This window comes from Polypterus senegalus, chromosome 10 (genome assembly GCF_016835505.1).
Source record: "Polypterus senegalus isolate Bchr_013 chromosome 10, ASM1683550v1, whole genome shotgun sequence".
NCBI classification, from domain to species: domain Eukaryota; kingdom Metazoa; phylum Chordata; class Cladistia; order Polypteriformes; family Polypteridae; genus Polypterus; species Polypterus senegalus.
The window spans coordinates 179480744-179507785 of NC_053163.1; the positions used below are offsets into that span (position 1 = coordinate 179480744).

Consider the following 27042-nt stretch of genomic DNA (forward strand, 5'->3'; position numbering starts at 1 on the left):
TGTGTGAATACTATATCAGGAGGACATTTCCATTTTTTACTTTAAGATTTCTGCTGAAAGGTATACGCACCATGAGCATAAAAAAGGTGATATGTAATTTAAATGTATTATTATTATTAAAAAATATTCTTTTTAAAACTGTTTTCTTTGGGCACAAGTATGTAATAAAAGTACACATTGGGTATAATGTGCGATTTGTAAATAAGCAACATTTGAAAACCTTTAAAGGGTATGAATATTTTTGTAAGAAATGCATATAAAATCCATACCATCAAGTAACAGAAAGGATGCCCTCTGCTGTTTTTAGTTTGCATGACACACAACAATTATGAACGCACACTACAGCATAAAGCAGCTAATCTGCAAATCTCACAGAGCGCTCCTCTGGTTCATCAAACTCTGTCATCGTTCACTATAGTTATATGGAAGATAATTCATTGTTAAAAAGTCGTTGCTGACCTGTTCCTTTACATATACAATATTTTTCAGGATTTTTTTATTTTCAGCAGTGCCATTGGCAAGCACCGTATTCTGCTACTCTATTATATTGCATATACAGTATATCTAGGGGCCAGAATGTCTTTGTAAGGATAATAATAATCATGAGCTGTGCTGCTCTTCCTACTAAATATCAAGCAGCGGTCTGCATTAAAATCAAAAGTCATATGTGAGAATCATCAAAGGAGGTGCAGGACAGAATGTAAAATTGAAGAAACAAGAAGAGAAATTCAAAATTGAAGTGTGAAACTCATCACTCCATAATTGGGTAAAAATCTTCCATACATAAGAGTGCCAACGTAAATGTAGTGGCGGCCAGTAATCGAGCCCGCTAGCCACTGCAGGTGATATGGCCTTGATACCTTTACAGTGTGGTGTAGTGGTTAAGGCCTTCGAGGTTGGGGGTTCAAATCCCACTACTGAGCAAGTCACTTGACCAGCCTGTGCTCCAATTGCAAAACCTAAAGAAATGCAACAAATTTTATCTCACGTGTTGCAAGTCACCTTGGATAAAAGTGGCACCCAAATATTTAAATAGTAATATTTTAAAACAGGAGAGTCTTTCTTTGTGTGACGCCAATATTATGAACCTTGTGTCCATTTCATAAAATCTTGAAAAAAAAACATTACGTTAGTATTACTACATGAAAAGTATACAGTACTTTTAATTAATATGAAAATCCAACATAGTGTAAAAATGCAAACTTGATCATAAGGTCCTGCATATTGCTTCTTTAAAAAGTAGTTATAATTACAACATCATAAATCTTGCCTAATGTCGACAAAAGGCTCAGAAAATTTCCAGTTTCACCACAGCTGTCAAATCTTCTTCTGTTCACAGAATAAGGAGTCCAGTCACTTCGGTCATTTTTGAACGTGATATAAGGAGTACACTGTGCAGTGTGTAACGGTTTCCGACATGTGACGTTTGTTTAAATCACAGTGTCTTTGTCTTCATGTGTTTCCTTTTCCTTCCTGCAATAAAAGAATGCAAGGTTAACTGGCAATTCAGACTTTGCCTGCTGAGACTGAGTAAGTGAGAAAAGCGTGTTTGTTTATGCAGCCGTTCTACATGATGGAGCGATGCACCTTCAAGGATTATGTCCTGCCTTGCGCTCGATGTGGTTGGGATTGTCTTCAGCTTCCCACTACCCTGACTTAGATTAAGTAGGTTCTGGAAACCTACTGCCCCCATTAGGGGCCGCCACAGTGGATCATCTTTTTCCAACTCTTTCTCTCCTGCTCTGTCACACCCAGCACCTTCATCTAATGCCATCTCTCTGACGTTGTCTCCAAACCGTCCAACCTGAGCTGACCCTCTAATGTCCTTGTTCCTAATCTTGTCCATTTTCATCACACCCAATGCAAATCTTAGCATCTTTAACTCTGCCACCTCCAGCTCTGTCTCCTGCTTTCTGGTCAGTGCCACCGTCTCCAACCCATCTAACATAGCTGGTCTCACTACTGACCTGTGGACTTTCCCTTTCACTCTTGCTGATAACCGTCTGTCACAAATCACTCTTCTCGATCCACTTCACCCTGCCTGCACTCTCTTCCACACTCCCCTGTTAGTCTGTCCGTAGGACTCCATATTGGCATATCAGGTGCAAAATAAGACTAATCTTGAATGAACTGCCAGTGCATAGGAAGGTATGTTCATGAATATAATTATTTAACTCACATCAGATCAATTTAGAGCCACAGATTATTCTAAAACAGGAAAAACATTTGCAAATAGTGAACATTTGATGCCAAGACCCTGTAATGACAACATTTGACCGCACAGCCACAACGCCCTTACTTTTAAATCAAATATGTGCTGTTGGTTTCATGGTTCTGACTTCTTATTAATTATTACAGTTCAAGGTATCTGTGCATGTCACTGTTAATAGTCTTGGTTGTTAAAAATAATTATTGTTTCTTTACTATAATATTAATATTAATTAATAATTATAACACGACAGTTTTGTGGGGTAGTGTTACGAATTACCCCACACAGTGAGAGTGAGTAAGTGAGGGAGTAACAACAGCAAAAACAGGTTAAATATAATTGTATGGTCCTCATGTTCAAAAGGGAACCTTCACTGACTCCCTACCCGCCCAGGAGACTCACACCGACTGAGCAATAGCTTGAGGAACTTACAGCTCCGAGGACTTTGTTTTGACTTCCATTGTCTCAGGTGTGACCAATAGGTGGCATTGCAGCACTAGAAAACCCCAGACACAACCACATAGACACAAGTCACAGGCTCAAACGCAAGATTAATTATAATTATAATACCATACAATGATGAGATAATACAATGTAATAGTGGCACCAGCACAACATAATTCTTTTTTTTTCTCTCTTTCTTTTTGCCCTCTTCTTCTCCACTCTGCCCAGTCGACTCCAACTCATCTGGATGAGGTGGAGCAGCTTCTTTTATCTATGATCTGAGAGGGCATAGCCAGCTGGAAGCACTTCTAGGTCAAAGAGAAGTCCCTGAAAGTAAGATTTATGAATCCTGGCAACTCCCCCTGGTGGCCCTCACAGAACCCGACAGCTCTGTCCCATGGGACTACAGATCCCAGCATGCCCTGAGGGTGTCCGTGTGGGAATCCTAACTCAGGGATGCTGCCACCTAGCGTATCTGGGGAGCAAATGGTCCGAGCACCATTATACTGGCCTCCCATCCAGGTAAGGAATCCAAACCTATCCCGGCTGAGATGTCAGCGTAAGTAGTTGTCTGGCAGGGAACATCCTTCCTTTCTTTCTGATTTTCCTGGCCAGATAATAGACTGGAACCTATCCTGGCAGGGATGTCAGTTCGCACATGCTTTCTTTACACTGGATACTCTAATTTCTTTGCTAAAATTTATAATGGGCTAATTAGTGAGCCAGTGGGAATCACTGCATGAAAATATTCTGTAATGGGAATTTAGTCACATCCAACTGGGATGGGGCGCTGCTTCCCATTACTTTAAAAAGAAGTGGGTGAGATAATTATCATTAATTAGTTAAAAATAACGGTATTTTTAAAAAATGAGCCTGCATTTTCTCTCTTGCTGCAAATAGTATGAGATATTTTACCTTTAGATTCATTTTCTGTTTTATATTATGCAGTACCTGTTATGAATAAATGAAAGATTGCTTCATTGTCAATGGGCCATCAAAGCCTCCACCGTCTGTATTTGCTAAAACGGTAAACTTGATTTTGCAGCAAAGTGAAACAACTTCCTCCAAATGTTTCCCATTTTCCCCCTATAACCAGTCTTCAACTCACATCTCGTGGCAGTCAGCATGCCTTTCTGTCAATTTCACAACATCGGCCATATTCGTTGACACTTTCACCACCTCTTTCCTGGCTAACTGCAGTTTAGTCTTCAGTACCCTTCTTAAATAAAATGTCGACAGATCACAATAACTTAAACTACCAGAGTGTTGACACACACAAACTCTAAGGATCATACCATCCCTGAAACTGTTCATTTTAAACACCCGTGACTACTTGTGGGGCAGCATGGTGGCGCAGTGGTAGTGCTGCTGCCTTGTAGTTAGGAGACCTGGGTTCACTTTCCGGGTCCTCTCTGCATGGAGTTTGCCTGTTCTCCCTGTGTCTGCGTGGGTTTCCTCCCACAGTCCAAAGACATGCAGGTTAGGTGCATTGGCGATTCTAAATTGTCCTTGGGGTGTGTGTGTGTGCACCCTGAGGTGGGCTGGCACCCTGCCCGGGATTTGTTTGTGCCCTGTGCTGGCTGGGATTGGCTCCCGTGACCCTGTGTTAAGATATAGCGGGTGCCAATTGACTGACTGCTTGTCATAGTTATATTTCCCCACACAACCTGCCAAGCATGAAGAGATCTGCTGCTGCTGGCCTCCTCACTATTGAGAAGACGGGTTACGTAACTCACAGAGCATGTTTGTGAGTCAGGGACTGAACCGGGATCCTTATCTGATTAGGAGGCCCCAGAAGGACCGGGGAAGGCAATTTATTTGGGACATTTTCTTCCTTAAAATGCTGGGTAGCAGTGTCCCTGGATTGTGATACCCACAAGGCATCTTGGGAATTGTAATCCTCCAGAACGGCCTTGCTGGGCACTGCGATCGATTTATGGTTCCTGCTTTGTGGGGCTTCAGTCATACCCTGTGGCCTGCAGGGGGCACACTAACCGCCCAGACCTGACACAGACAGGCACCAGGTACACGTTCAGCACACAACGCACGTTTATTAAGTGGGGGAAGAGTTTCTCCCTCGCTCCCCACAGCAGCACAGCACACTGTCTTTGCCTTCTTCTTCTTTCTCTCCCTCCCTCTCTTTCTTTCTTTCTTTGCCTCCACTCCTCCTCCAACAAGCTTCGTCCTCTTCCTCCCGACTCTGGCTTGTCTCCGGAGGCGTGACCACGGGGGGGCTGGGGTGGGCACTGCCCCCCAAGACAAGCCGTGCCCCCCCAGAGACAAGCCGTGCCCACCCTGTGAAATGCTCTGTCTGTCCAATGAATGCTCTGGAGAAGAATAACATTTGATTTTCAAAACTGAGTTGCTTTCCAATTAGACAGGCACCGTGCTGCTCACAGTTCACTTCGCCGCACATTTTGCAGCACGTTTTGAAACTGCTGACTGCATTCTTTAATTAAAACAGCGTATACGTTCCATTCTTCTTTTATTTTCTGGTTGGTAACACCAAAGGCTGTGCATAGGCGGCTTATTAAAAAACAGACATCTTCAACCTCTGTCCCTCCGCAAGCTGCTGGCTCCATGGTCGAGCCCAGCATCGCTGCTACCAACACGGAGCACAGCGCACCCACGTCAGGAACTGACACTCCAAAAGATGTAGATAAGCCTACACAATCCTCCAGCTCTGTGCCTGTGTCGGGTACTCCAAACCTCTGCCTTCAACAAAATATACAATCCGGTCTGCCTGACTTAAATATGGAGAGCCCATCCCAGCCCATTTTAATTAATTATCCCAAGCGCGCATTCGGAAAGACACTCAGATGTTTTAGTGCAAGTTGGTATCAGTATCAACCATGGCTTGAATATTTTGTTGTCCGTGATGCCAGCTTTTGCTTTGCCTGCCGCAAATTTAGTGTTTCCAGTTCGGAATGCGAGGACCTGTTCACCAAACATGGCTACACTAATTGGAAAAAAGCTCTAGAAAAAGACGGTGGCGGCTTCCACAAACATGCGCCTAGTATCCCGCACGTCAGAGCCATGTCTGCATGTGTGGCTGAGTTAGTTTATTATGTTTTATATTTTTGTCTCAAAACTACTTTTTTATACTAGCCAATCCGCGGTGTACCATATGCCGCATAATCAGGCCGGTTTCTTAATGATTTTTAAGCACAGGGAGAAAATTTACATTTGAAAAATCGGTTAATGTAATAAATCAGCAAGAAAAGCAACATTGTAACAATGCACGGAACGAACCAACACACAGTCGTCCATGATTGAAAACTGGCGGAGGGATGGGGGAGGAGGGTGCTCAGGCACGGAGGGTGGAACGGGAGGAGAGGAGAAGGACGTCCATTCCGCTCCCTCCGTCATACTAGTCTGCTGATTTCTTGTTCAGTATGCACTGCCTGCTCATGTGCCCACCTCCAACTCATCATTTGAGTCGCTGTCGTCTTTGCACAGTCCAGATGCACCTGTGACTCACGTAGACTTTTCATTGCTCTGTGCAGTTTCTATATATAATCCACCAAGACACCCGTCCACGGTAGTAGCGAGGTGGGAGGGGTGTGTGTACAAAGGGTAGGGACGTAAAGCGTGTAAAACAGTTTGCTATGTTGCACGCGGTCGTGCGTTGTAACCGAAAACTCGGTTTTTAAAGACTGCTTACTTCATTGTGTTTTAACTTCAGTTGTAAAGGATTGTTTTAAGGATCCCATGGGATACCCCTCGCAAACCGTTTTACACACTGCATATCGCGATTCACCTCCGCGAGAAACATGCTTCTATGAACAGTCAGCGTGGCTCAGAGGTGCATGTGGCCTCTATGACAGACGAATATAAATGACGCCGTTTTTTCTGTGTCGTTGCGTCCAAGTTGGTGGGCGTGGCTCTGCGAGTTGTCGTCGTATCCAATGGTCTTAGACTTGGTGGGCGTGGATCCTTCCTAGGTGTCTTACTTGTCGGCGGCTTAGTGAATCCACGCCCCTTCCAGCGTGTTTTCCATGGGTGTCTTGCCTTAGTGAATTATATATATAGATACTGAAATTCCTCTGTTTTATATATTGTGAATTTTGTTTTTGTGAATGCAATCATTGTATCTTTTATATATAGTTCCTTTTTGCCTGTTGTAGCGGGGGGGCTTTAATTATTGTAACACCCTTAAGACGCACATGCAGTGTACAGCAGACTCCTGGCAAAAGTTTGATGACGATTTTGCAGGTAAGGCTCTTCTTAATACTTTCCGTCTCTCGTGTAAGCTGACAAGTTTTGAATTAGTGTTTTCTGTCTGAAACTGCATGGAAACATCACATAATATGGTTATTAATGTATTTTGAGGTTCTGTCGTCACTTTTGGTTGGCAGAAATGGATTTTAAAAGTGTTTGGTTTAACGGAGATCCAGCCTCATTAGCATATTGTTTGGCTTGCTATAGGAGACTGAGGTAGCGCCTGACGCTGCGTGTGCTGACTGTGCCCCTTACTGCTTGTTTTATAGGTATGTTACAACGTTAATTATTGTCCTTCATTGTGTATATGCATTTGTATTTATTGTATTTGTGTATATATGTAAAAAAAAAAAAGTTTGATGACGCTTTTGCAGGAGACTGAGAAAGCACCTGACGCTGCGTGGGCTGACTGTGCCCCTTACTGCTTGTTTTGTAGATTAAATGGCAGAATCCAAATATTGATGTGTCTGTCTTCCCTTAAAGCATCAGCAACCATTCTAAAGCCGCTACACACGGCAAAAGTATCGGCACTGGGTAGCGACGGGTAAAAGCATAGTTCAACTACTGGGTCCAGCCCAGATAGAAAAGAATAGATATTATGTGAAAAGCATTGCGGAGGCCGTTCAGTTCCTTGCAGTCAATGAACTGGCTCTGCAATGGTCACAATCATGTAGGTGGGGAGGAGGGACTTTTCCATAAGTTCTTTGATTACACAATCAAAAAAGATGCCAAACTTGCAGAAATTGTAAAATACATCCCAGACAATGCAAAATACACATCCAATGTAATTCAAAATGAAATAATTGAGACTCTTGCCAAAATGGTGGTAAAAGATATCAATATGATGAAAAAGCTGACTCTCCTGGACTTTGCATTTAAAGTGATGGTACCAGGGATTGCTGTAACATTGAGAATTTGTCTGTAGTGATTAAATTTGCCCAGATCTCCATCCCTGAAGAACACCCGATTGGCTTAATTGAACTGAATCAGCTTGATGCTGAATATACTTGTAACCAAATTCTACCACATCTCTCTGAGCTAGGCTACAGCCCAGACAATTTAGTGTGTCAGTGTTTTGATGGTGCTTCTGTCAAGCCTGGTGTCCAGGCTTTGTTACAAAACAAAGTTGGTAAGTACATTCCATATGTACGCTGCTACAACCACCAGCTCCATTTAGCAGTGATACATGCAATGGAATCAGAACCTCTGGCTAAGAAGTTCTTTGACTGGTCAAATTCATTCAACACATTTTGTCACAGACATTATGTTTCACACACATACAATACACCCACACTGAAAAGACTTCTAGAAATACGATGGACCAGTCATTATGATGTCACAAAGCCCATTGTCAACAATGAGGAAGCTATAAGGGGGCTTCTCTCAGAGGTAGCAGAGGCTGACACTGCCCCTTTTGACATTTGCATAAAGGCACGTGGTGCTTTGACCCGATTAAAAAAGCAGAATTTCTTTAATACAGGAAAATTCCTCCTTCATGTGCTTGGTGTGCTGAAACAAGCCAATGCAATTGAGCATTTCTCTCAGTGTAAATTCGCGTGTACCAATTCGCTCAAAAGGAAATGGAACGTTAATTCACAGCTTGATGATAGTATTGTCATGTCTACGCTTGGGCATGGTGACTCTGGTGAACAAATTGCTCCTAATCAGACTTTTAAAAGAGCTATGTTCAGCATTCTTGATAGAGCTATTGTAGAAATGGAGACAAGATTCTCTCAGAGAAATGTTGAATTATTGAGGGCCACATCGCTTCTCCTACCAAAATCAGAATCATTTCTTGATCCTTCTCTCCTGATACCTCTTCAGGCACTTGCAGGCACAGAGCAAAACAGCATGAGCTTGCAAAATGAAATTGCTGTGGCAAAAGCAATGTTGATCAATAAACTGCCAGCTGATGCTAATCTCTCTCTGAAGCATGCAAATGCATTCAGCAGTACAAAGAGGCCTTCCCTATGTTGCATTCGCTATATGTCACAGCACTTATCATTGGTGTGTCTTCAGCTGCATGCGAAAGCTGTTTCTACTTTCTCTACTTTGAACCGCATTCTCACTTCACTCCGCTGAACAATGCTGCATTCAAGGAAGAGAACTTAAGTCATTCTGGCACATGAGAAAAACATCACAGAAAATCTAGACATGAATGAATTTATTTCAGAATTTGCCAGACTGGTCCTGTAGATAATATCCAGGTTAAAGACTGGAAACTGATATCCTATAGCCTCCCTAATGACTACAGTGAGCCACGTTTCTGTTCTTGCTCTCATATGTTGTATACATTTGACTTTCTTGATATTTACCTTGTAGATGTAGTTCTATATTTGTTCACAAAAAATAATAATACAAGTTCCATTGCCTCTGTTAATTTTATTGAACAATAGGTTATGATTTATGCCACAATTTTTGCTTTTGTTTGTTATATAAAACTATGTTATAATTATTTGACCCCCTTACAAAAATGGGGATGGATGGATATTTTTTGCGCCCCCAGACAAGCCAAATGCCCACCCACACATGATGTTCTGGTCACACCTCTGCTTGTCTCTGTGAGGCAGCTGCCTCCTTTTTAAGCCACACCCAGGAGTATTCCAGGGGGCTCATTAGGGAGGTCCGGAATCACTCCCAGGTGTGGGGGAAGCCCAAAGTAGGGCTCTGCAGCTCAAGCAGCTCCCCCCCGGTGACATCCATGGATCAAAGCAGGGCTGAACCGACAAACAGTAAGTCCATACAGCCCTGTGGGAATCCAAGGTGACGTTGCAACCCAGGGGGGCTGCCAAGTAGCACTTCAGGGAAGATTGCGCCCTTCATAAGTCACCTTCCCCCTGTCCTTTCATTACGGAGGGGTTCCAGCCAAGTAATGGTGCTGGCTGTCATCCATCACAACCCAGAAGTACTTCTGAGGGACATTCTCACGGTACTCCTGGGTTCTCTATGAAAGAAGCAGCCCCACTTCAATACGATGAGCCAGAGTCGGGAGGAAGTAGACGAAGTTTGCCTGGAGAGCGGGAGTAGAGAAGGGAAATGGAAGAGTTGTGCTGTGTGTGGTTTACTCTTTGAAAGCCTAACATTAAGTTAAATAAAAATTTTCATTTGAATTGGCACTGTGTCTGTGTACTTGTGTCTGGCGTTTTGGGTGCTGCAGCGCCCCCTAGGTGGTCCTATGTGATTTGTGGCCTCCAACTCACCTGAACCTTTTCTCTTTCTCATTCAAGTGTCTTCAATGGCCACATTCAAATCAAGCTTAAACAAATCTCCTTTGTCTCTTTTGTATTTTAACTGGCTATGTTATGAAATGGAATCTTTTATTGAGTCTTCTATGCCAAAGTCCACATCCACCTTCTACTGTACTGTTATCTCATGCCATTAATCATGAACCTTTCTACTGTTGGTTAATGGGTCTATCTGGTAATTCATTTTTTTATTACCTGATCTTGCATTTTATCTTTTTTACAATGAAATGCAAGGTGTTTTATAATGGATTAGTGGATGAATTGGAGAAATGGCTTCCATTTGTAGCACCAAATACTACTAGCACAATGCCTGACACTTTGCAGCTTGCATTTTTTCACATAAACCTGTATGAGTGCCGGGTGAGAATATTTCATATTCCATTTATAGCTGGGAAAAGCAAAAATCATGGTCCTCATGTCCAATAGGGAGCCTTCGCTGACACCCTGCCCACCCGGGGCACTCATGCCAGCTGAGCAATAGCTGGGGAACCTGCAGGTAAATAATGCAGCATTTTCTTCAGTGACTCTTCTCTTGATTTCTGTTCCCTCTCTACCATCTTTAGGGTCATTGTGACCCTAATTAGCCCCAAGTGGCAGTTAGACCACCATATAAGAGGAATACACAGGTTTCCCTGGCTGAACCTTGACCTCTGAGTTTTATGTCATTAACATCCAAAGTAAAGATGAGGGGGTGTTATGACACCATTCTAATCTGTGATTTTTTTATTTGAATAGTATAAAAAGATGGTGTTCATTTTGGGTTTAAAGGTGACGTCTTAATGGTTTGCACACAGGTGATGTCGTTTTTGACTCATCCAGCTCTGATCACAATTGAGCTCATGGACTACACAAACTGTGACACAACATGCACCGTATAAGAAGCAGCACTGTCAAATATCATTTCATCTTGGGACAGTGAGGGACAAGGGACAACTTCAGTGCCAATACCGGACACTGAGAAGCCGCTATGGGGTAGACCCAGAACATACTGAAAAGCTCACGTGGCTAGAGGTGGCTATGAAATTAACTGAGGAAGTCCAGTAGTTAGTATTCATTGCTTGGGAAAATTGGTTGAAACACAAATACTGGTGCACCATATTTATGCTGGATGGTTGCGAGACATGGACGTTATCCAGCGACCTGAGACAAAGACTGGACTCCTTTGGTACTGTGTCTCCTTAGGTACCATTGGTTTGACTTTGTGTTGCTCATGGAGTCCCGAATGAGGCGGATTGCCTGCATTGTGAGGGAGCATCAGTTACCATACTACGGCCTTGTAGCGCCATTCCCTGAAAGTGATCCGGCTTGCAGGACCCTCATTAATGAGGACGTGAGTGGCTGGACCAGGCCAAAGGGACGCCCACGTAACACCTGGCTGCGGCAGACAGAAGGTCATTTCTGGAGGGTGGGGTTGGACCGTGTGTCTGCCTAAGGGGTTTGCCAACCAGGATCCTGAGCTGTTTCGTTGTCTGGTGGGTGCGGCAATGTGTTGTACCAGTGCATGCTCCCCAACTTGATGTGACTGACCCTTATCAGAGTGTTGGGACCTAGAAAACATCATAAAGCAAAAAGGAAAATGTATGGATAGTTGAAGATTATTTGAATGTATTCTGGAAATAGAGAGAGAGGGGTTGGAAGCATGCGCTAATTACAGAGTGGTGTCGCACCCACCGCACCACAAACCATCCGGATTGGGACCCGAGTGCAGCGGGTCACACCTCAGCCCCACATTGGAACAGTGGGAGGTTTTTTTTTTTTTTTTTTTACAGTGGCTATTGTGTGCTTGGGTTTGTTTCCTGCTTTGTGCCCTGTGTTGGTTGGGATTGGCTCCAGCGGACCCCCGTGACCCTGTGCTAGGATATAGCGGGTTAGATAATGGATGGATGGATGGATAGAGTGTCAATCCTGCCACCAACCCCCAAGTTTTCCCTGCATGCCGGAAGACTGTACTGTAAATCGCTCCACATAATTACAGTAGAGGGCACTATTGAGCTGTTAGAATATCTCCGAACTCGTAATGGCAATGAGTTATTATGCTGAACTTAACGCAACCCAAAGGCAAGCAAATATAAGTTTAATACGTCTGCATGATTTTATCAATCCATTATACCCCAAATGTTGACATTGTCTTACTAACAGAGAAATGTATTTGCCACTGTTTAAACCTACACTACTAAAAATGCTTTAAGTATAATCTGATTTAAAATCTGCTGCCATTTTCTTCTGCAATTGATTTATTTTTTAGGAAAATATCATTTTTCACAACTATGTTCATTTGAATAAACTCAACTTTTAAAAATTTGAAGAATGCAGCGTATGATTTCCAAATGTTTACCTTCCCTCAGTCCTCCACCTATATAAATTGTCATACAGCGCCTTCCATAATGCTTGAGACAGTCACATTGTTTCTTCTTGACCACCCAAACTCCATGGTTTAATATTAAAAATCAAACAATTCAGACATCGTGATTAATAGAGTGCACATTGCAGACTTTCATTTCAGGGGATTTGCAGACATTTGAGTCACACAACACTTTTTCTATTTCAGGGCACCATAGTGTTTGGACACAGCAATGGCAGGTCTGTTAAAGCTGTTGTCATTTTAGGACTTTGTCGTATATCCCTCACATGCAACGACTGCTTGAAGCCTTTAATTCGTAGACATCACCAGGCGCTGAGGGTCTTCTTTGATGATGAAGCCTGTAGTGCAGCCATCTTCAGCTCTCGGTTCTTTCAGGGGCATGTCCCCTTATGTTTTCTCTTCAGTATATAGAAGGCCTGCTCAGTTAGATTTAAATCAGGTGGCTGACTTGGCCATTCAAGAATTTTCCATTTTTTAACTTTGATAAACTCCTGTGTTGCCTCAGCAGACTGTTTTGATCTTTATCTTGTTGTAGGATAAAGCGCCATCCAGTGAATTTGGAGGCCTTTACTGGAACTTGAGCAGATCAGATGTTTTCATTGTGCCACTGCCGTCAGCAGTTCCATCATTAATGAAGAGAAGTGTGCCAGGACCTGTGGTAGCCATCCATGCTCAAGCCATAACACCCCCTGCACCATGTCTAACAGATGAGGTGGTCTGCTTTGGATCTCAGGCAGTTCCTTTGCGTCTCCACCCTTTGCTCTTTCCATCACTCTGATGAGGTTCATCTTTGTCTCATCTGTCCACAAGACCATTTCCCAGAATTCTGCTGGCTCCTTTAAGTCCTTTTTCACAAACTGTAATCTGGCCATCCTGTTTGCGTGGCTCACTAGTGGTCTGCATCTTGCAGTGTGGCCTCTTTATTTCTGTTCATGACGTCTTCTGTTGATAGTCGTCTCTGACACACACACATTAGACCCCTGAAGACTGTTTCTAGTCTATCAGGCAGGCTTTTTCTTTACCACAGTAAGGATTCTTCTGTCATCAGCAGTGGAGGTCTTCCTTGGCCTACCAAGTCCCTTTGTGAATACTGAGCCCACCAGTGTGTTCTTTCTTCTTCATGATATTCCAGACAGTTGATTTTGGTCATCCTAATGTTTTTCTTGATGTCACCAATGGTTTAATTCTTGTTTTTCAGCCTCATAATGGATTTTTTGACTTTCATTGGCACAGCTCTTGTCCTCATATTGAACAATGACAACTACAAACTCCAAAGGGTAGAAGTAACCCAAGGTATCTTATGAAGCCATGAAACACACCTGAGGAATGACAAACACCTGTGACACCAATGTTCCAAGCATTATGGTACCCTGAAATGGGGGCACCATGTAGAAAAAGTGTTGCCATTTCTCCATGGTGTGACTGAAATGTGTGCAAATCCCCTTAAACGAAAGCCCACAGCGTGCACTTTAATCACAATGTCTGAATTGTCAGTCAGTCATGTTCCAACCCGCTATATCCTAAAAACAGGGTCACGGAGGTCTGCTGGAGCCAATCCCAGCCAACATAGGAACAAACCCCGGGCAGGGTGCCAGCCCACCGCAGGGCACACACACGCTAGGGACAATTTAGGATCGCCAATGCACTTATCCTGCATGTCTTTGGACTGTGGGAGGAAACCCACGCAGACATGAGGAGGACCCAGGAAGTAAACCCAGGTCTCCTTACTGCGAGGCAGCAGTGCTACCCACTGTGCCACCATGTCTGAATTGCTTGATTTGTAATTTTAAACTGTGCAGCAGAGGAGTAAATCAAAGAAAAGTGAGTCGTTGTGCCCAACATTACGGGGGACAGTGTAAATACAGTATAAACATTTAGGTATAACTTATTATTGCTACAGAGCAAAATCTACTGTAGAGAATTTGGTCAAATTTAATACAATCCTACTCTTTTAAAATGCTGATAACTGTGAGATTTCTTTTCGAGTTGTGGTTTCAACGCACATTCGGAAAGTAAGACACACACACACATAAAACCCCACATATGTGTCCAGTTATGCGTAAAGCATACAGTAAATCTCTTGAACACTAAAAGTTGAAATTTTAACTCAGTCACAATACAAAATATCTATACAGAATAATTCACTAAAGCAGCCAACCATGGCAGGCAAGACGCAAGACAGAGCCCCGCCCGCCAACTCACCGAGCCCCACCCACCAACAATTCACTACGCATGACATGACAGAGCCACACCCACCAATAATTCACTACGCATGACATGACAGAGCCACACCCACCAACAATTCACTACGCATGACACGACAGAGCCACGTTCACCAACTCACCGAGCCCCACCCACCAACAATTCACTACGCACGACACGACAGAGCCACACCCACCAACAATTCACTACACATGACATGACAGAGCCATGTTTACCAACTCACAGAGCCACACCCACCAACTCTGAGTGCATTGGATATGCACGACAGAGCCCCGCCCACCAACTCTAACCCTTCGCAAACTGTTTTACACGCTGTATACAGCGATTCACATCCGCAACAAACATGCTTCTTCTTAGATGGTCCTGCAGCGTCCACCATCGCTCTCGAAGCATACACACTGCCTGGTCATGTGCCAGCTCGCAAGAGCTCACCAAACACCGCCCCAGCCGCTTTTTGTCTCTGCTACAGTCCACATGCACCTCTGAGCCACGTTGACTTTTCATTGTTCTTTTTGGTTACGGCTGCTTTTCTATATATAATCCACCACGTTGCTTGACCGTTGGATATGAACACCCATGGAGCACGCAAGACACCCATAGAGCACGCAAGACAGAGCCACGCCCGCCAACTCACAGAGCCCCGCCCACCAACAATTCACTAAGACAGAGACCATGGTATATGCACGACGGAGCCCTGCCAACCAACAATTCGAGCGAGAGTGAAAGAATTTGCCAAGAATGTTTTCATTAATCAAGAACAAAAGTCAGAGGTTCGAAGACAAGCAGATACCGTCGTAGTTCCGACCATAAACGATGCTGACTGGCGATCCGGCGGCGTTATTCCCATGACCCGCCGGGCAGCCAACCGGGAAACCAAAGTCTTTGGGTTCCGGGGGGAGTATGGTTGCAAAGCTGAAACTTAAAGGAATTGACGGAAGGGCACCACCAGCAGTGGAGCCTACAGCTTAATTTGACTCAACACGGGAAACCTAACCCGGCCCAGACATAGAAAGGATTGACAGATTGATAGCTTTGTCTCGAATCTGTGGGTGGTGGTGCATGGCCGTTCTTAGTTGGTGGAGCGATTTGTCTGGTTAATTCCGATAACGAACGAGACTCCCTCCTGCTAAATAGTTACGCGACCCCGGCGGTCGGCGTCCAACTTAGAGGGACAAGTGGCTTTCAGCCACGTGAGATTGAGCAATAACAGGTCTGTGATGCCCTTAGATGTCCTAGGCTGCACGCGCACTACACTGAGTGGATCAACGTGTGTCTACCCGGCGCCGAGAGGCGTGGGTAAGCCGTTGAACCCCATTCGTGATGGGGACCAGGGCTTGCAATTGTTCCCCATGAACGAGGAATTCCCAGTAAGTGTGGGCCATAAGCTCGCACTGATTACGTCCCTGCCCTTTGTATACACCGCCCGCTGCTACTACCAATTAGATGGTTTAGTGAGGTCCTCAAATCGGCCCTGCCGCGGGCGCTCGCGACCTCAGGCGGAGCACCGAGAAAATGATTGAACTTGACTATCTAGAGGAAGTAAAAGTCGTAACAAGGTTTCCGTAGGTGAACCTGCGGATGGATCATTACCGGTTGTGCTGACCTATCGTTGGATGGTTAGGACCCAAAACCTCTAGGGCCCACTCTGGAGAGGCGGGGGGGCCGGGCGGAATGAGCGTCCTTCCCCTCTCCCCCCGTTCCGTCCTCCACACCCGACCGCCGTCCAGCCCCATCCTTCGCTCTGGGAGGTGGGGGCACGGCGGCGGTCCTCCAGTTTTCAGTCACGGACAATTGTATGTTGCTCTTTCCAGAGTTCCATCTTTTCATTCACTTAGACAGTCGTATCCTCAAACCCACCCCATTTGGACAACTGTGTCTTTCAGGAAGTGTTCACCCATCAATACATAATTATGCGGCATATGCTATGCCGCGGGTTGGCTAGTATATATACTATATATATTTGTAGGAAAAATTAAGGGAAATTATTTTTTTCTCTAGAATGTAGAATGAGAAACTGTCATTCTGAAAGAAAAAAGTTACAAGTTCTATAATTAGAAACATTACTGCATATGAAAAATGGCCACAAAGAGTGTTATCTAGACTTGATTTAATCTCCGGGTAAAGTTTGATCTGTATGTCAGTATGCTAGCCATCCCGAAAATGAGTGCAAATATGAACATTTGGAACAAACATCCCCTTGAGCGCTTACCTGATTTGTTCAAGTTGTGCTTTTAGTTCTTTCCTCCTTTCTTCATTTATTGGATAAAAGTAAAACATCAGCAAGCCCAGTAGCAGCAGTCCGATGGGTATTGGAGCAAAGAGGATCTTCAGGCTGGTGACCACTCTTGCCTCCTGTACGCAGGCCCCTGGCTTATACCCTGCAAAACTGAGCAGCACACCACAATTCTTTAACTTTTCAAACTGTTCAAAGGTAGGCTGATAACAATTAATTAATCTTTTAAAGCAGTGATTCCCAAACTCAGTCCTGGTGGCATTTGGGGGTGACAAGTGGGGTGACCACCCCGGGCCCCAGACCTAAGGTCCTTTTGAGGTCCGCGTGTCAAGTTATATTCTCCAGTATAGATCTCACGTTTCAAGACAGGCTTTGCAGTCTGGCGATCCTATCTATAGAAAAAGACATTACATCCATATTAGACTGCAAAGATGTCATCAACGACTTTTCCAATCAGAAGGCAAGAAAAGTGGATATTCGTCTCTGAACCTGGAAACCGGTAAGAGATTTCATGATGATACCTCTACATTAATTTCACACTTCCTGTCGAAACATTGAAACTCACATTTTATTTGTAGGCCATAAACATGTCCGAATATCAGTGCACAAAAAGATGTATCGCTAATGATAGCCGGCTGACATGACATCAACGTGAGTCAAACTGTGGGGCGCTGAAGCTGTACAAGGGGGGTGTCGAAGAAATCAAGACATCAAAATAAATTTTTTACATTTTTATTTCAATTTTAAATTTGCAAGCATATAATCACAACGAATGCATTATAATTAAAATAAAAATAAAACATTTCTATGGCATAGATCTAGTGACTAATATGTGCCTGCTTTAAAGTACACAGCCTGTCCAGGTTTGGTTTGATATTTGAGATACGACACTCTGAGCTCCTTTTCTATTTGAAGTTTGTTTCTATGATGAGCGGCGCCGCTGCTGCTGCTTTTATAGTCGCGTATTTTCAATCCAGAAAGTTCGAGACGTATCGGTATCTGTCGTGAACATTTGGGTAACAGTAGATCAGGTGATAATGCGGCGCGACTGCACCACGTTGGTAGCGTAGCCAATATTGCCAAATTGAGTTAAATAATTTCCTGCGTCTTGGGTTATTTTCATGATACAACTAACAGCTGTAAAATATTTATCAAATGAAAATATGTTCATCTCACCAAGATTGACTTCATTGGTGTCCTTGTTTACGAGATTTTTAAAAATTAAAACATATTTAATCGTTTCTTTACATTAAAAAAAATTAAATAAGAATAAATAATTTGTTCTTTGTTTTTGGGATTAGAATTACTACCAAAAACCACACAAGGCATTTTAACAGTTATTAAATCACTTTAAAAAAATAAATTGCAAATATTTCATTGAAGTTAGCCGAACACATGCAAATCTTATGGAAGTAAAAATGATACCGCGACACCGCACGAGTATCATACCTTTGTTAGTTGTATCATGGGTTATTATCATGGGGGAGCAGAATTATTCCAGGTAGAAAAGCGGGGTTCACGAAATACGAAATTTTGAGAAAAGCTGGACTACGACATCCTGCATATCGAGAGTCAGAGTGCACTTGCAATTCGAGGACTTTTCTAGAAGAGGCCCTGCTAATTTAAGCCTGACACCGCATCGCATTCCGCACTGTCGTAGTATTGTCATGAATTATGAATTGCACTTTTTAAATATTTTGATAAAGTCCGCAGGTTATCTTGAAAAAAGTTAGCTGAATACTGTAATGAGAAAATCCTGTGTATGGTAACATTAATTTTTATTAAATTTGCATGCAAGTTTATACAGTCCACACATACTAGTAACAGCGTTTGACGAAACCGGCTCCGTGTAGGGTTAGTCAGCCCAAGGCCCCATACACCCCTAAGGCCGCTTCTGCTGGGGACCCCCTGTGGCTGCAGGTTTTTGTTCCAACCAACTTCTGTTTTTTTATTGGACACTAAGTGAGTCATTATTTCCCAGTTTCTGTGTTTTGGAGTCAATGCAGAAATTACAAAACTAAGTTAGGTAGATTTTTATTAAAATATAGTAAGCAGTTATATTGGGAATAGGGCGGCACGGTGGCGCAGTGGTAGCGCTGCTGCCTCGCAGTTAGGAGACCCGGGTTCGCTTCCCGGGTCCTCCCTGCGTGGAGTTTGCATGTTCTCCCTGTGTCTGTGTGGGTTTCCTCCCATAGTCCAAAGACATGCAGGTTAGGTGGACTGGCGATTCTAAATTGTCGTTTGTGTGTGTTCTGCGGTGGGTTGGCACCCTGCCCAGGATTGGTTCGTGGCCTGTGTTGGCTGGGATTGGCTCCAGCAGACCCCCGTGACCCTGTATTCGGATTCAGCGGGTTAGAAAATGGATGGATGGATTGGGAATATGTCATTTTTTTAGTCGTTAACAGTATTTTCAACCTAATTTTAATTCCGCTTTTCTAGGTGTTCTGGTTATTTAATTGATTATTTACTAATTAGCGGGTCTTACTCTGAAATCTTTACAGCTTTCATCATCCTGGGTGTCTGCTATGCTGGTTGTTAATTGTCACTATTAGGCTTGAATGAAAGGAGCAAACTACACAGGAAAAGGAAAATAATAGGAAAACAACAATAGAGAGTTAAGCATTTATAGCTTTAGAAAAAAAAATAGGAATAGTTCAAAATTTCTTATAAATGTAAAAATTATAGTGTTGTGCAGAATAGGAGAAGAGTAAAAAAGACCAGCTAATTACCGTATATACTCGCATTTAAGTTCTCCCGCTGATAAGTCAGGACTTGATTTTTATCGTATAATTTCCAGTATTTTATAATGTCGGTCATATAAGTCGAATGCAGAAAATTCACGCTATTGGTCCAAGAGATTACGATATGCTGACGCCCACCTGAGAGAGTAACCACGGAGCACACAGCCTTTTTTTTCTGTGTATTGTGCCCACATGACCACACGGTAATACCCAAACTATTCCAAAGTGACATTTGTGTTTTTAGAGTCTCACACCCTCATACACCTTTATCGTAAGAGCATCCCTTATTTACGATGGAGCGTTTGATCAGAAGAAACTATGAAGCTGGTTTTAAATTAAAAGTCATTGAAGTGGAAAAAGAAATTGGTAACTGCGCTGCTGCAACAAAAGTCGATGTGTCTGAGAAACTGGTGTGAGATTGGTGTCGAATTTTTGAATGGGCATATAAGTCGGGGTCTGATTTTATGATTGATTTTTTCGGGTTCCAAGACTCGACATATACGCTAGTATATACGGTAAATGAGATCAGTTGTTATCGATTATTATTAATTGTGAATCTGGTTGGAGCAAAAACCTGCAGCGACAGGGGGTTCCCCAGGTCGGAGAACCACTGCTTTAAAGTCTTCAACTATCTGTTAATCTTTTAAAGTAACTCTGGTATGTAGCTGTTAAAAGCTTCCATAATGACCAAGGGTTACACGTTGTTCATTATATATTCTGTAAAGCAGTTAATGAATTGCAATGTGCTGTGTTAGTATAAGGAACAACTGACACATTGCTAGAGGGGAAGACAAATCTAATTGTTTTCCACTTGGCTAATAACGGCAGGAAATTCCAAGCAGGAAACATTCAAGCATCCAAGGCCAGTAACTTAAAGAGGTCACTCGTCTCTGATAACAGCCTGCAGTTCCGGCCACATGTTGTATACTATAGGTGAGCCCCCCATGAGGCTGATGTTACACTCCCGGTGGAAGAGGTTTGGTGAATGTTGGTAAAAATTCACACATCACAGGAGACAAGTCTTCAGATCTGTGCTTTTTTTTGTTTTTTGTGTGATAAATGAGTGACGAGAAACCAAGAAAGATACCTGAATGCCTTGAGCATGGGAAAGACGCTATATAAATAAAGGTATTATTGTTATTATTATTATTAAAAGCTGTTAAATATAGAAATATATGAAGAGTGCTAATAAGAAGGTACCTGTGCATTCAACATTTTTTGTTCCAGTAGAATTATTCTGCTTACCAAAAGGACCCCCGCTATACTAAATCAGGTAGGTATGTAACCTAAAAATTATAAAATGAAAAGGGACTTCCTGCACTTTTACCAACAGTTGAGGTCAGAGGATTACATAAACTTAAGGTTAATTCTTTAAAACTCACTTGATAACCCTCCACAGATTTTATACTAACAAGCTATAAATTTGGTATATCGTACAAGACGTCTACTTTGTGCAGGGCGGAAGTCGTTTTTTCCAACGATGTCCACAGACCTCAGAGGATTTCACTTTTTCTTGACTACATCACAATTCCAGTGGGTCACAAGTTTACATACACTTTGTTAACTGAGTCTTTAAACAGCTTGGAAAATTCCAGAAAATGATGTCAAGCCTTTAGGCAGTCAGACAATTAACTTCTGACAACCAATTAGCCTCATTGGAGTCAACATGTGGATGTCTGTTAAGGCAGACGGTCAAACTCATGGCCTCTTGGCTTGACGTAATGGGAAAATCAAAAGAAATCAGCTAAGACCTCCCAAAAAGATTGGGGGCCTCCACAAATCAGGTTCAACCTTGGGAACAATTTCCAAATGCCTGAAGGTTCCACGTTCATCTGTACAAATAATAATATGTAAGTATAAACACCACAAAACCACAGAGCCGTCCCACCGCTCAAGTAGAAGGTGCATTCTGTCTCCTGGAGAAGAATGGAGTTCGGCACAAAAGTGCAAATCAATTGCAGAGCAACAGCAAAGCACCCTGTGAAGATGCTGGAGGACACAAGTAGACAAGTATCGATATCCACAGTAAAATGAGTCTGATATCAACATGCTAACAGAGGAATCGAAGCATTACGCACATTCGAATTTGTTCCTTGGAGAGTCACAGTCAGGGCAGCTGATGGAACGGTCCTTACGGATGACACTGCAGTTGTGACCTGTTGGACTGGCTACTTTGAGCTGTTGTTTAAAGCTAGGACGTTGGATATCTCCGGGTCCACGGTCCTTGAGGTTGATCTTATAATTAGCTGTGAACCGCCCAATCTCACTGAGATTGCACAGGTGGTGAACCAGCTGAGGGGAGGAAAGGCCACAGGGATCTGAGGTATCCAGGGTGAACTTCTCCAGGCTGGTGGTAAGGCTGTCCTCCTGGCATTGCAAGCAATCTTTGCTTCCATTTGGGAGACTGGCATCATCCCAACTGACTGGAAAACAGGACTTGTCTCTATCTGGAAAGGGAAGGGTGATCGCCTGGATTGCAGCAACTACAGGGGGGGAACACTATTCTCGGTGCCGGGTAAGGTCCTTGCTAGGGTTGTCCTCAAAAGGATCCGTGATAACTTGCTCACGTACCAGCGACCGGAACAGTCTGGTTTTACGCCTAAGAAGTTTAGCATTGATCGCATCCTGGCACTGAGGGTTCTCATAGAGCGCAAACGCAAATATCAGCAGAGTTTCTTTGTAGCCTTTGTCAATTTTCGCAAAGTGTTCGACTCAGTTGATTGAGCTGCCCTGTGGGACATCCTGAGGGTTTCCGGGATCCCCTCGAGGTTGCTGGATATCATGGTTGGACTGTACACTGGTACTGTGACTGCTGTGCAGAGTGGCGGCAGGACCTCTGCATTTTTCCCAGGTTCATCAGCGGTGTGTTCTGCTCCAACTCTGTTCAGTCCTTGTATGGACTGAGTGTTGGGCAAGGTCGTGGGGTCCAGTGGCTGTGGGACATTTGTTGGTGAAGAAAGATTCACGGATATTGACTTTGCAGACGATACTGTGATATTTGCAGAGTCAATGGAGGCTCTGATCGGGGCGCTCGAGAGACTGAGTGAGGAGTCTGAGTGTCTGGGCTTGCGAGTGTCCTGATAAAAACCAAGAGCCAGGCCTTTAATGACCTCTTGGGCACAGCTGTCAGCAGTGTGTCTGTTTGCGGAGAGAATGACGACCTTGTTCAGAGGTTTACTTACCTCGGCAATGACATTTATGTCTCTGGTGACTCTTCCTATGAAGTCAGTATACGGATTGGGAGAGCATGGGGGGGTCATGAGGTCGCTGGAAAGGGGTGTGTGGCACGCAGGATATCTATGTAAAAGGACGAAGGTCCAAGTCTTTAGAGTCCTGGTGCTTCCTTTCTTAGTACAGCATGTGGTTGTGAGACATGGACGCTATCCAGTGGCCTGAGACGAAGACTGGACTCCTTTGGTACTGTGTCTCTCCAGAAAATCCTTGGGTACTGTTGGATTGACTTTGTGTCGAATGAGCGGTTGCTCATGGAGTCCCGAATGAGGCACATTACCTGATTACCTGCATTGTGAGGGAGCGTCAGTGGCGCGTTTCCCAGAGGGTGGTCCGGCTTGTAAGATCCTCATTGTTGGGGACCCTAATAGCTGGACTAGGCCAAGGGGTCGCCCACGTAACACCTGGCTGCGGCAGATAGAGGGTCATTTCCGGAGGGTGGGACTGGACCGTGCGTCTGCCTGGGGGGTTGCAAACCCAGATTCCGAGTTGTTTCATCGTGTAGTGAGTGCGGCAACACAGTGTACCAGTGCATGCTCCCCAACTTGACTTGACTTGATATCAACATCACCTGAAAGGCTGCTCAGCAAGGAATAAGCCACTGAACCAAAGATGCCAAAGACAGACTGCAGCTTGCAATGGCAGATGGGGGAAAAGATCTCACCTTCTGGAGAAATGACCTCTGGTCTGCTGAGCCCAAGATCAAACTGTTTGGACATAATGACCATTGTTATGTTTGGAGGAAAAAGGGTGAGGCTTGCAAGCCAAAGGACACCATCTCACCATCAAACATGGGTGTGGAAGCATCATGCTGTGGGGGTGCTATGCTTCAGGGGGCACTGGTGCACACAAAATCGATGGTATCAGGACCAGGGAAAATGATGGAGATCTACTGCAGCAACATCTCAAGAGCTCAGCAAGGAAGTTGAAGCTCAAGGGGTCTTCCAAATGCACAATGACCCCAAGCAGACCTCCAAAGTTGCTGCAAAATGGCTTAAGGACAACAAAGCCAAGGTATAGGAGTGGCCATCACAAAGCCCTGAGCTCACTCTGATTGAAACTGAAAAGTGTCTGTGAGCAGTGAGGCCTACCAATCTGTCCCAGTGACACCAGTTCCATCTGGAGGAGTGGGCCAGAATTCCAGCAACTTATTGGAAGAAGCTCATGAAAGGCGACCCGCAGCGTCTGGCTCAAGTTAAACAATTTAAAGGCAACAAAGTATATGGAAACTTGTGACCCACTGGAATTGTGATGTAGTTAAGAAAAAGTGAAATTCTCTGAGGGCTGTGAACATCATTGGAAAAAATGACTTTAGCCCTGCGCAAAGTAGACGTCTTATACGATATGTCAAATTTATAGTTTGTTAGTATGAAATCAGTGGAGGGTTATAAAGTGAGTTCTAAAGAATTCACCCAAAGTGGATGTAAGCCTCGGACTTCAGCTGTACTTAATCTGCATTTCGTCTAGTCTGACTATTTACTTCAAGTTTGCACAGCTTCCTTTTTTTCCTTATATTCACAAATGTGCTCCCAGATAACAGAAAGCTCTTCTTCAAGATACCTGTGCAATATTTTTCAAATGCTCTTTCTTTCAGGCAAATTTAGCAAACAAATCCTATCTTGTAAATTTTGTGGTTTCTGAAAATGATGCAAGCAAAATACATTTCCTTATTGAGCTTCCTTAATGTAAAAAAACATTTGGTTACGATGTGACTAACTTGCCTTGGAAATGAAAACACGGAAACACCCAAAATACACCAGCAAATATAAAGTAAATAAATAAAGTATAATAGAAAGTAAATAAATAAAGTATAATAGAAAGTAAAAAAAGTCATCATCCAGTCGTGATCTTTCAGTAAGATTAAAGTATTTATCTATTGTAAGTGAAAGTCAGGTCAAACACCCAGAAAGGGAACTAGAAATTTAACAACTGCTAAAGAACAGCTTAAATGGAAATATGTGTGGACAAATTAAAACTGTTGTGAAATGATACTGTTTGTCCGTTATGCGCTTATACTTATGAAAGACAGAACCTGGTGTATGTAAGTCCTGCGCTGGACTCTTTCACAGTCGGGATGCCATAATGGAAGGACAATATAGAACAAGGGTGTCGAACTCCAGGCCTGGAGGGCCGCAGTGGCTGCAGGTTTTCATTCTGACCTTTTTCTTAATCAGTTTTCACTGCTAATTAACTCCTTTTCCCTTCATTTTAATAGCCATATTTTGAAGGATTCAGTCCTCTGAATTTATTCTTTTCTTCATTAAATGACAGCTAAACAGAAATGGGATGTGAAACGAGCTGACAGATGACCAGCTAAACTGGGATTTCAAACTCCAACCAATTTCACTCCAACCGGTCTCTTAATGAGAAACGAATTCTTGTTGTTAAGTAAGCCCGTTGTTTAATTCCATGGCTTGTTGTTGCTCTCATTCTGCCACAGCAGACATTTCCAAAACCGTCAAAATGTTTTGGTGACCTGAGAGATCAGACTTTAGTTTCAGATATTGTGTGATGGGCACAGGTGAGCTGGTCATGTGGTGGATTGTTTTGTGTCTCATTATTGTTTGGCTGCTAATTAAGGAAAAAGGAGCGACTAAGGGGCCTGAATCACATCATTAAAAACTAAGGCAAATGAAGTTAATTAGCAGCAAAAACTGGCCACTAATGAAGAAGATGGTTAGAATGAAAACCTGCAGCCACTGCGGCCCTCCAGGACTGGAGTTCGACACCCCCGTGATATACAAGGAGGCATAATCCGGCCGGGATGGGGCTGTTTCAACATCCCATACAAAGAGGTACATTAATGGACAGTAGGGGGATGTCAAGACCAGTTCCTCCCATAGTATAATAGGTGGAAGTGCTCCACTGGTGTTATGATGTGAGATTTTGCATATAACTTGATAAATGTTTTGTATGTCTTTATTTGTAATCTAGGCAAAGCAATGTAATTTAGTGTTACTTTGGTGAGAGGTAGTCGTGTTTGCCCCAACCGTTTACGACTAATTTTACAACAGGATTTGGGGGGATGTGTCTTAAACCAGTTTGATGAGTATTTCTCTGCTAAAGTCTTTCAACCCCCCTGCAAGGAAGCCAGGATGTTTAACATATGGTTTGGGTTAGGTGTTAAGATGTTCTGTTTCCCCCATTGGTCTGAGATATGGCTGTTTGGAACTGGCTTGACTTAGAGGCCTCTAAGTACCATGATGTCCTATTGGTTCTAGGGGTTGGAGAGAAGAACATCTATAAATGTACGTGCTTAACCTCACAATCTCTCTCTAACCAACATATGATGAAGAAGCATCTCTCTTACTAACCTGTGATGATGTAGAAGTATCTTTCTCTTGCTAATAACTGATGAAGACCATCACACCATGAACTGAAGACAACACAATGAGGAGCACAGCTTCAGCCATTTTGAACAGACATGTGGCTAAAAGCTGAGCACCAACGATGCCTTAACTAGAGACATTAAGTAACTACAAGTCTGTGTGCCACCTGAATTACACATCACCATTTTATCAGGTTGTATGGTTGCCAATATTCAAATGTACTTTGCATTTTGTTATTATTTATGAATATTATCAGTAATACATTATTTCATGTGTAACTTAACTCCTGCTTATCTAATTGCCTGAGGTTATAGATATAGAAGGGAAGGTGGGGATAAGTTATATACAGTGGTAAGTCTGTGAGATTAGGCATTCTAAGGCTACATGTTAATAATACAATAGAGGAAAGTAGAGCAATATATATATATATATATATATATATATATATATATATATATATATATATATATATATATTACTCTACCAAGATAAAACAACTGGCAAGGACCCAGTAAGGATGTCTGCAGGGATATATGGGAGTCGTAGTCCTGCGGGACACTCCTGTTGGGTTCTTTGGGTGCCACCAGGGGGTGCTGCAGGGAGAGGGACTTCCTATTTCAGGAGGCTTCCACCAGACCCGGAAGTGCTTTCTCCGGGCTATGAACCTGGTACTGGAGGGTCTGACATGTAAGTGAGCCTCCAGTGAGTCAGAAGCAGAAGGCAAAGCTCACCTGGAGGAGGAAGAGGAGAATTGTGTAATGAAAGGCTGTGGATTGGATGGAAAGGAGGTTCAGTATTTTGAGA

At 43.3% G+C, this 27042-nt stretch overlaps 1 protein-coding gene across 1 annotated transcript in view; it reads right to left on the bottom strand.

Moving 5' to 3' along the window:
• Positions 1 to 1143: 1143 nt before the first annotated feature.
• The window catches only part of LOC120538374 (sodium-dependent lysophosphatidylcholine symporter 1-like), a 103240-nt gene continuing 77341 nt past the window's right edge, over positions 1144 to 27042 (bottom strand). Inside the window, exons 13-14 of the mRNA XM_039767864.1 lie at positions 16914 to 17090; positions 1144 to 1473 (exon numbers count right to left, since the gene is read on the bottom strand). Coding sequence (XP_039623798.1) covers positions 1431 to 1473; positions 16914 to 17090 — 220 coding nt within the window. The 3' untranslated portion in view covers positions 1144 to 1430. The remainder of the gene's footprint in view (positions 1474 to 16913; positions 17091 to 27042) is intronic.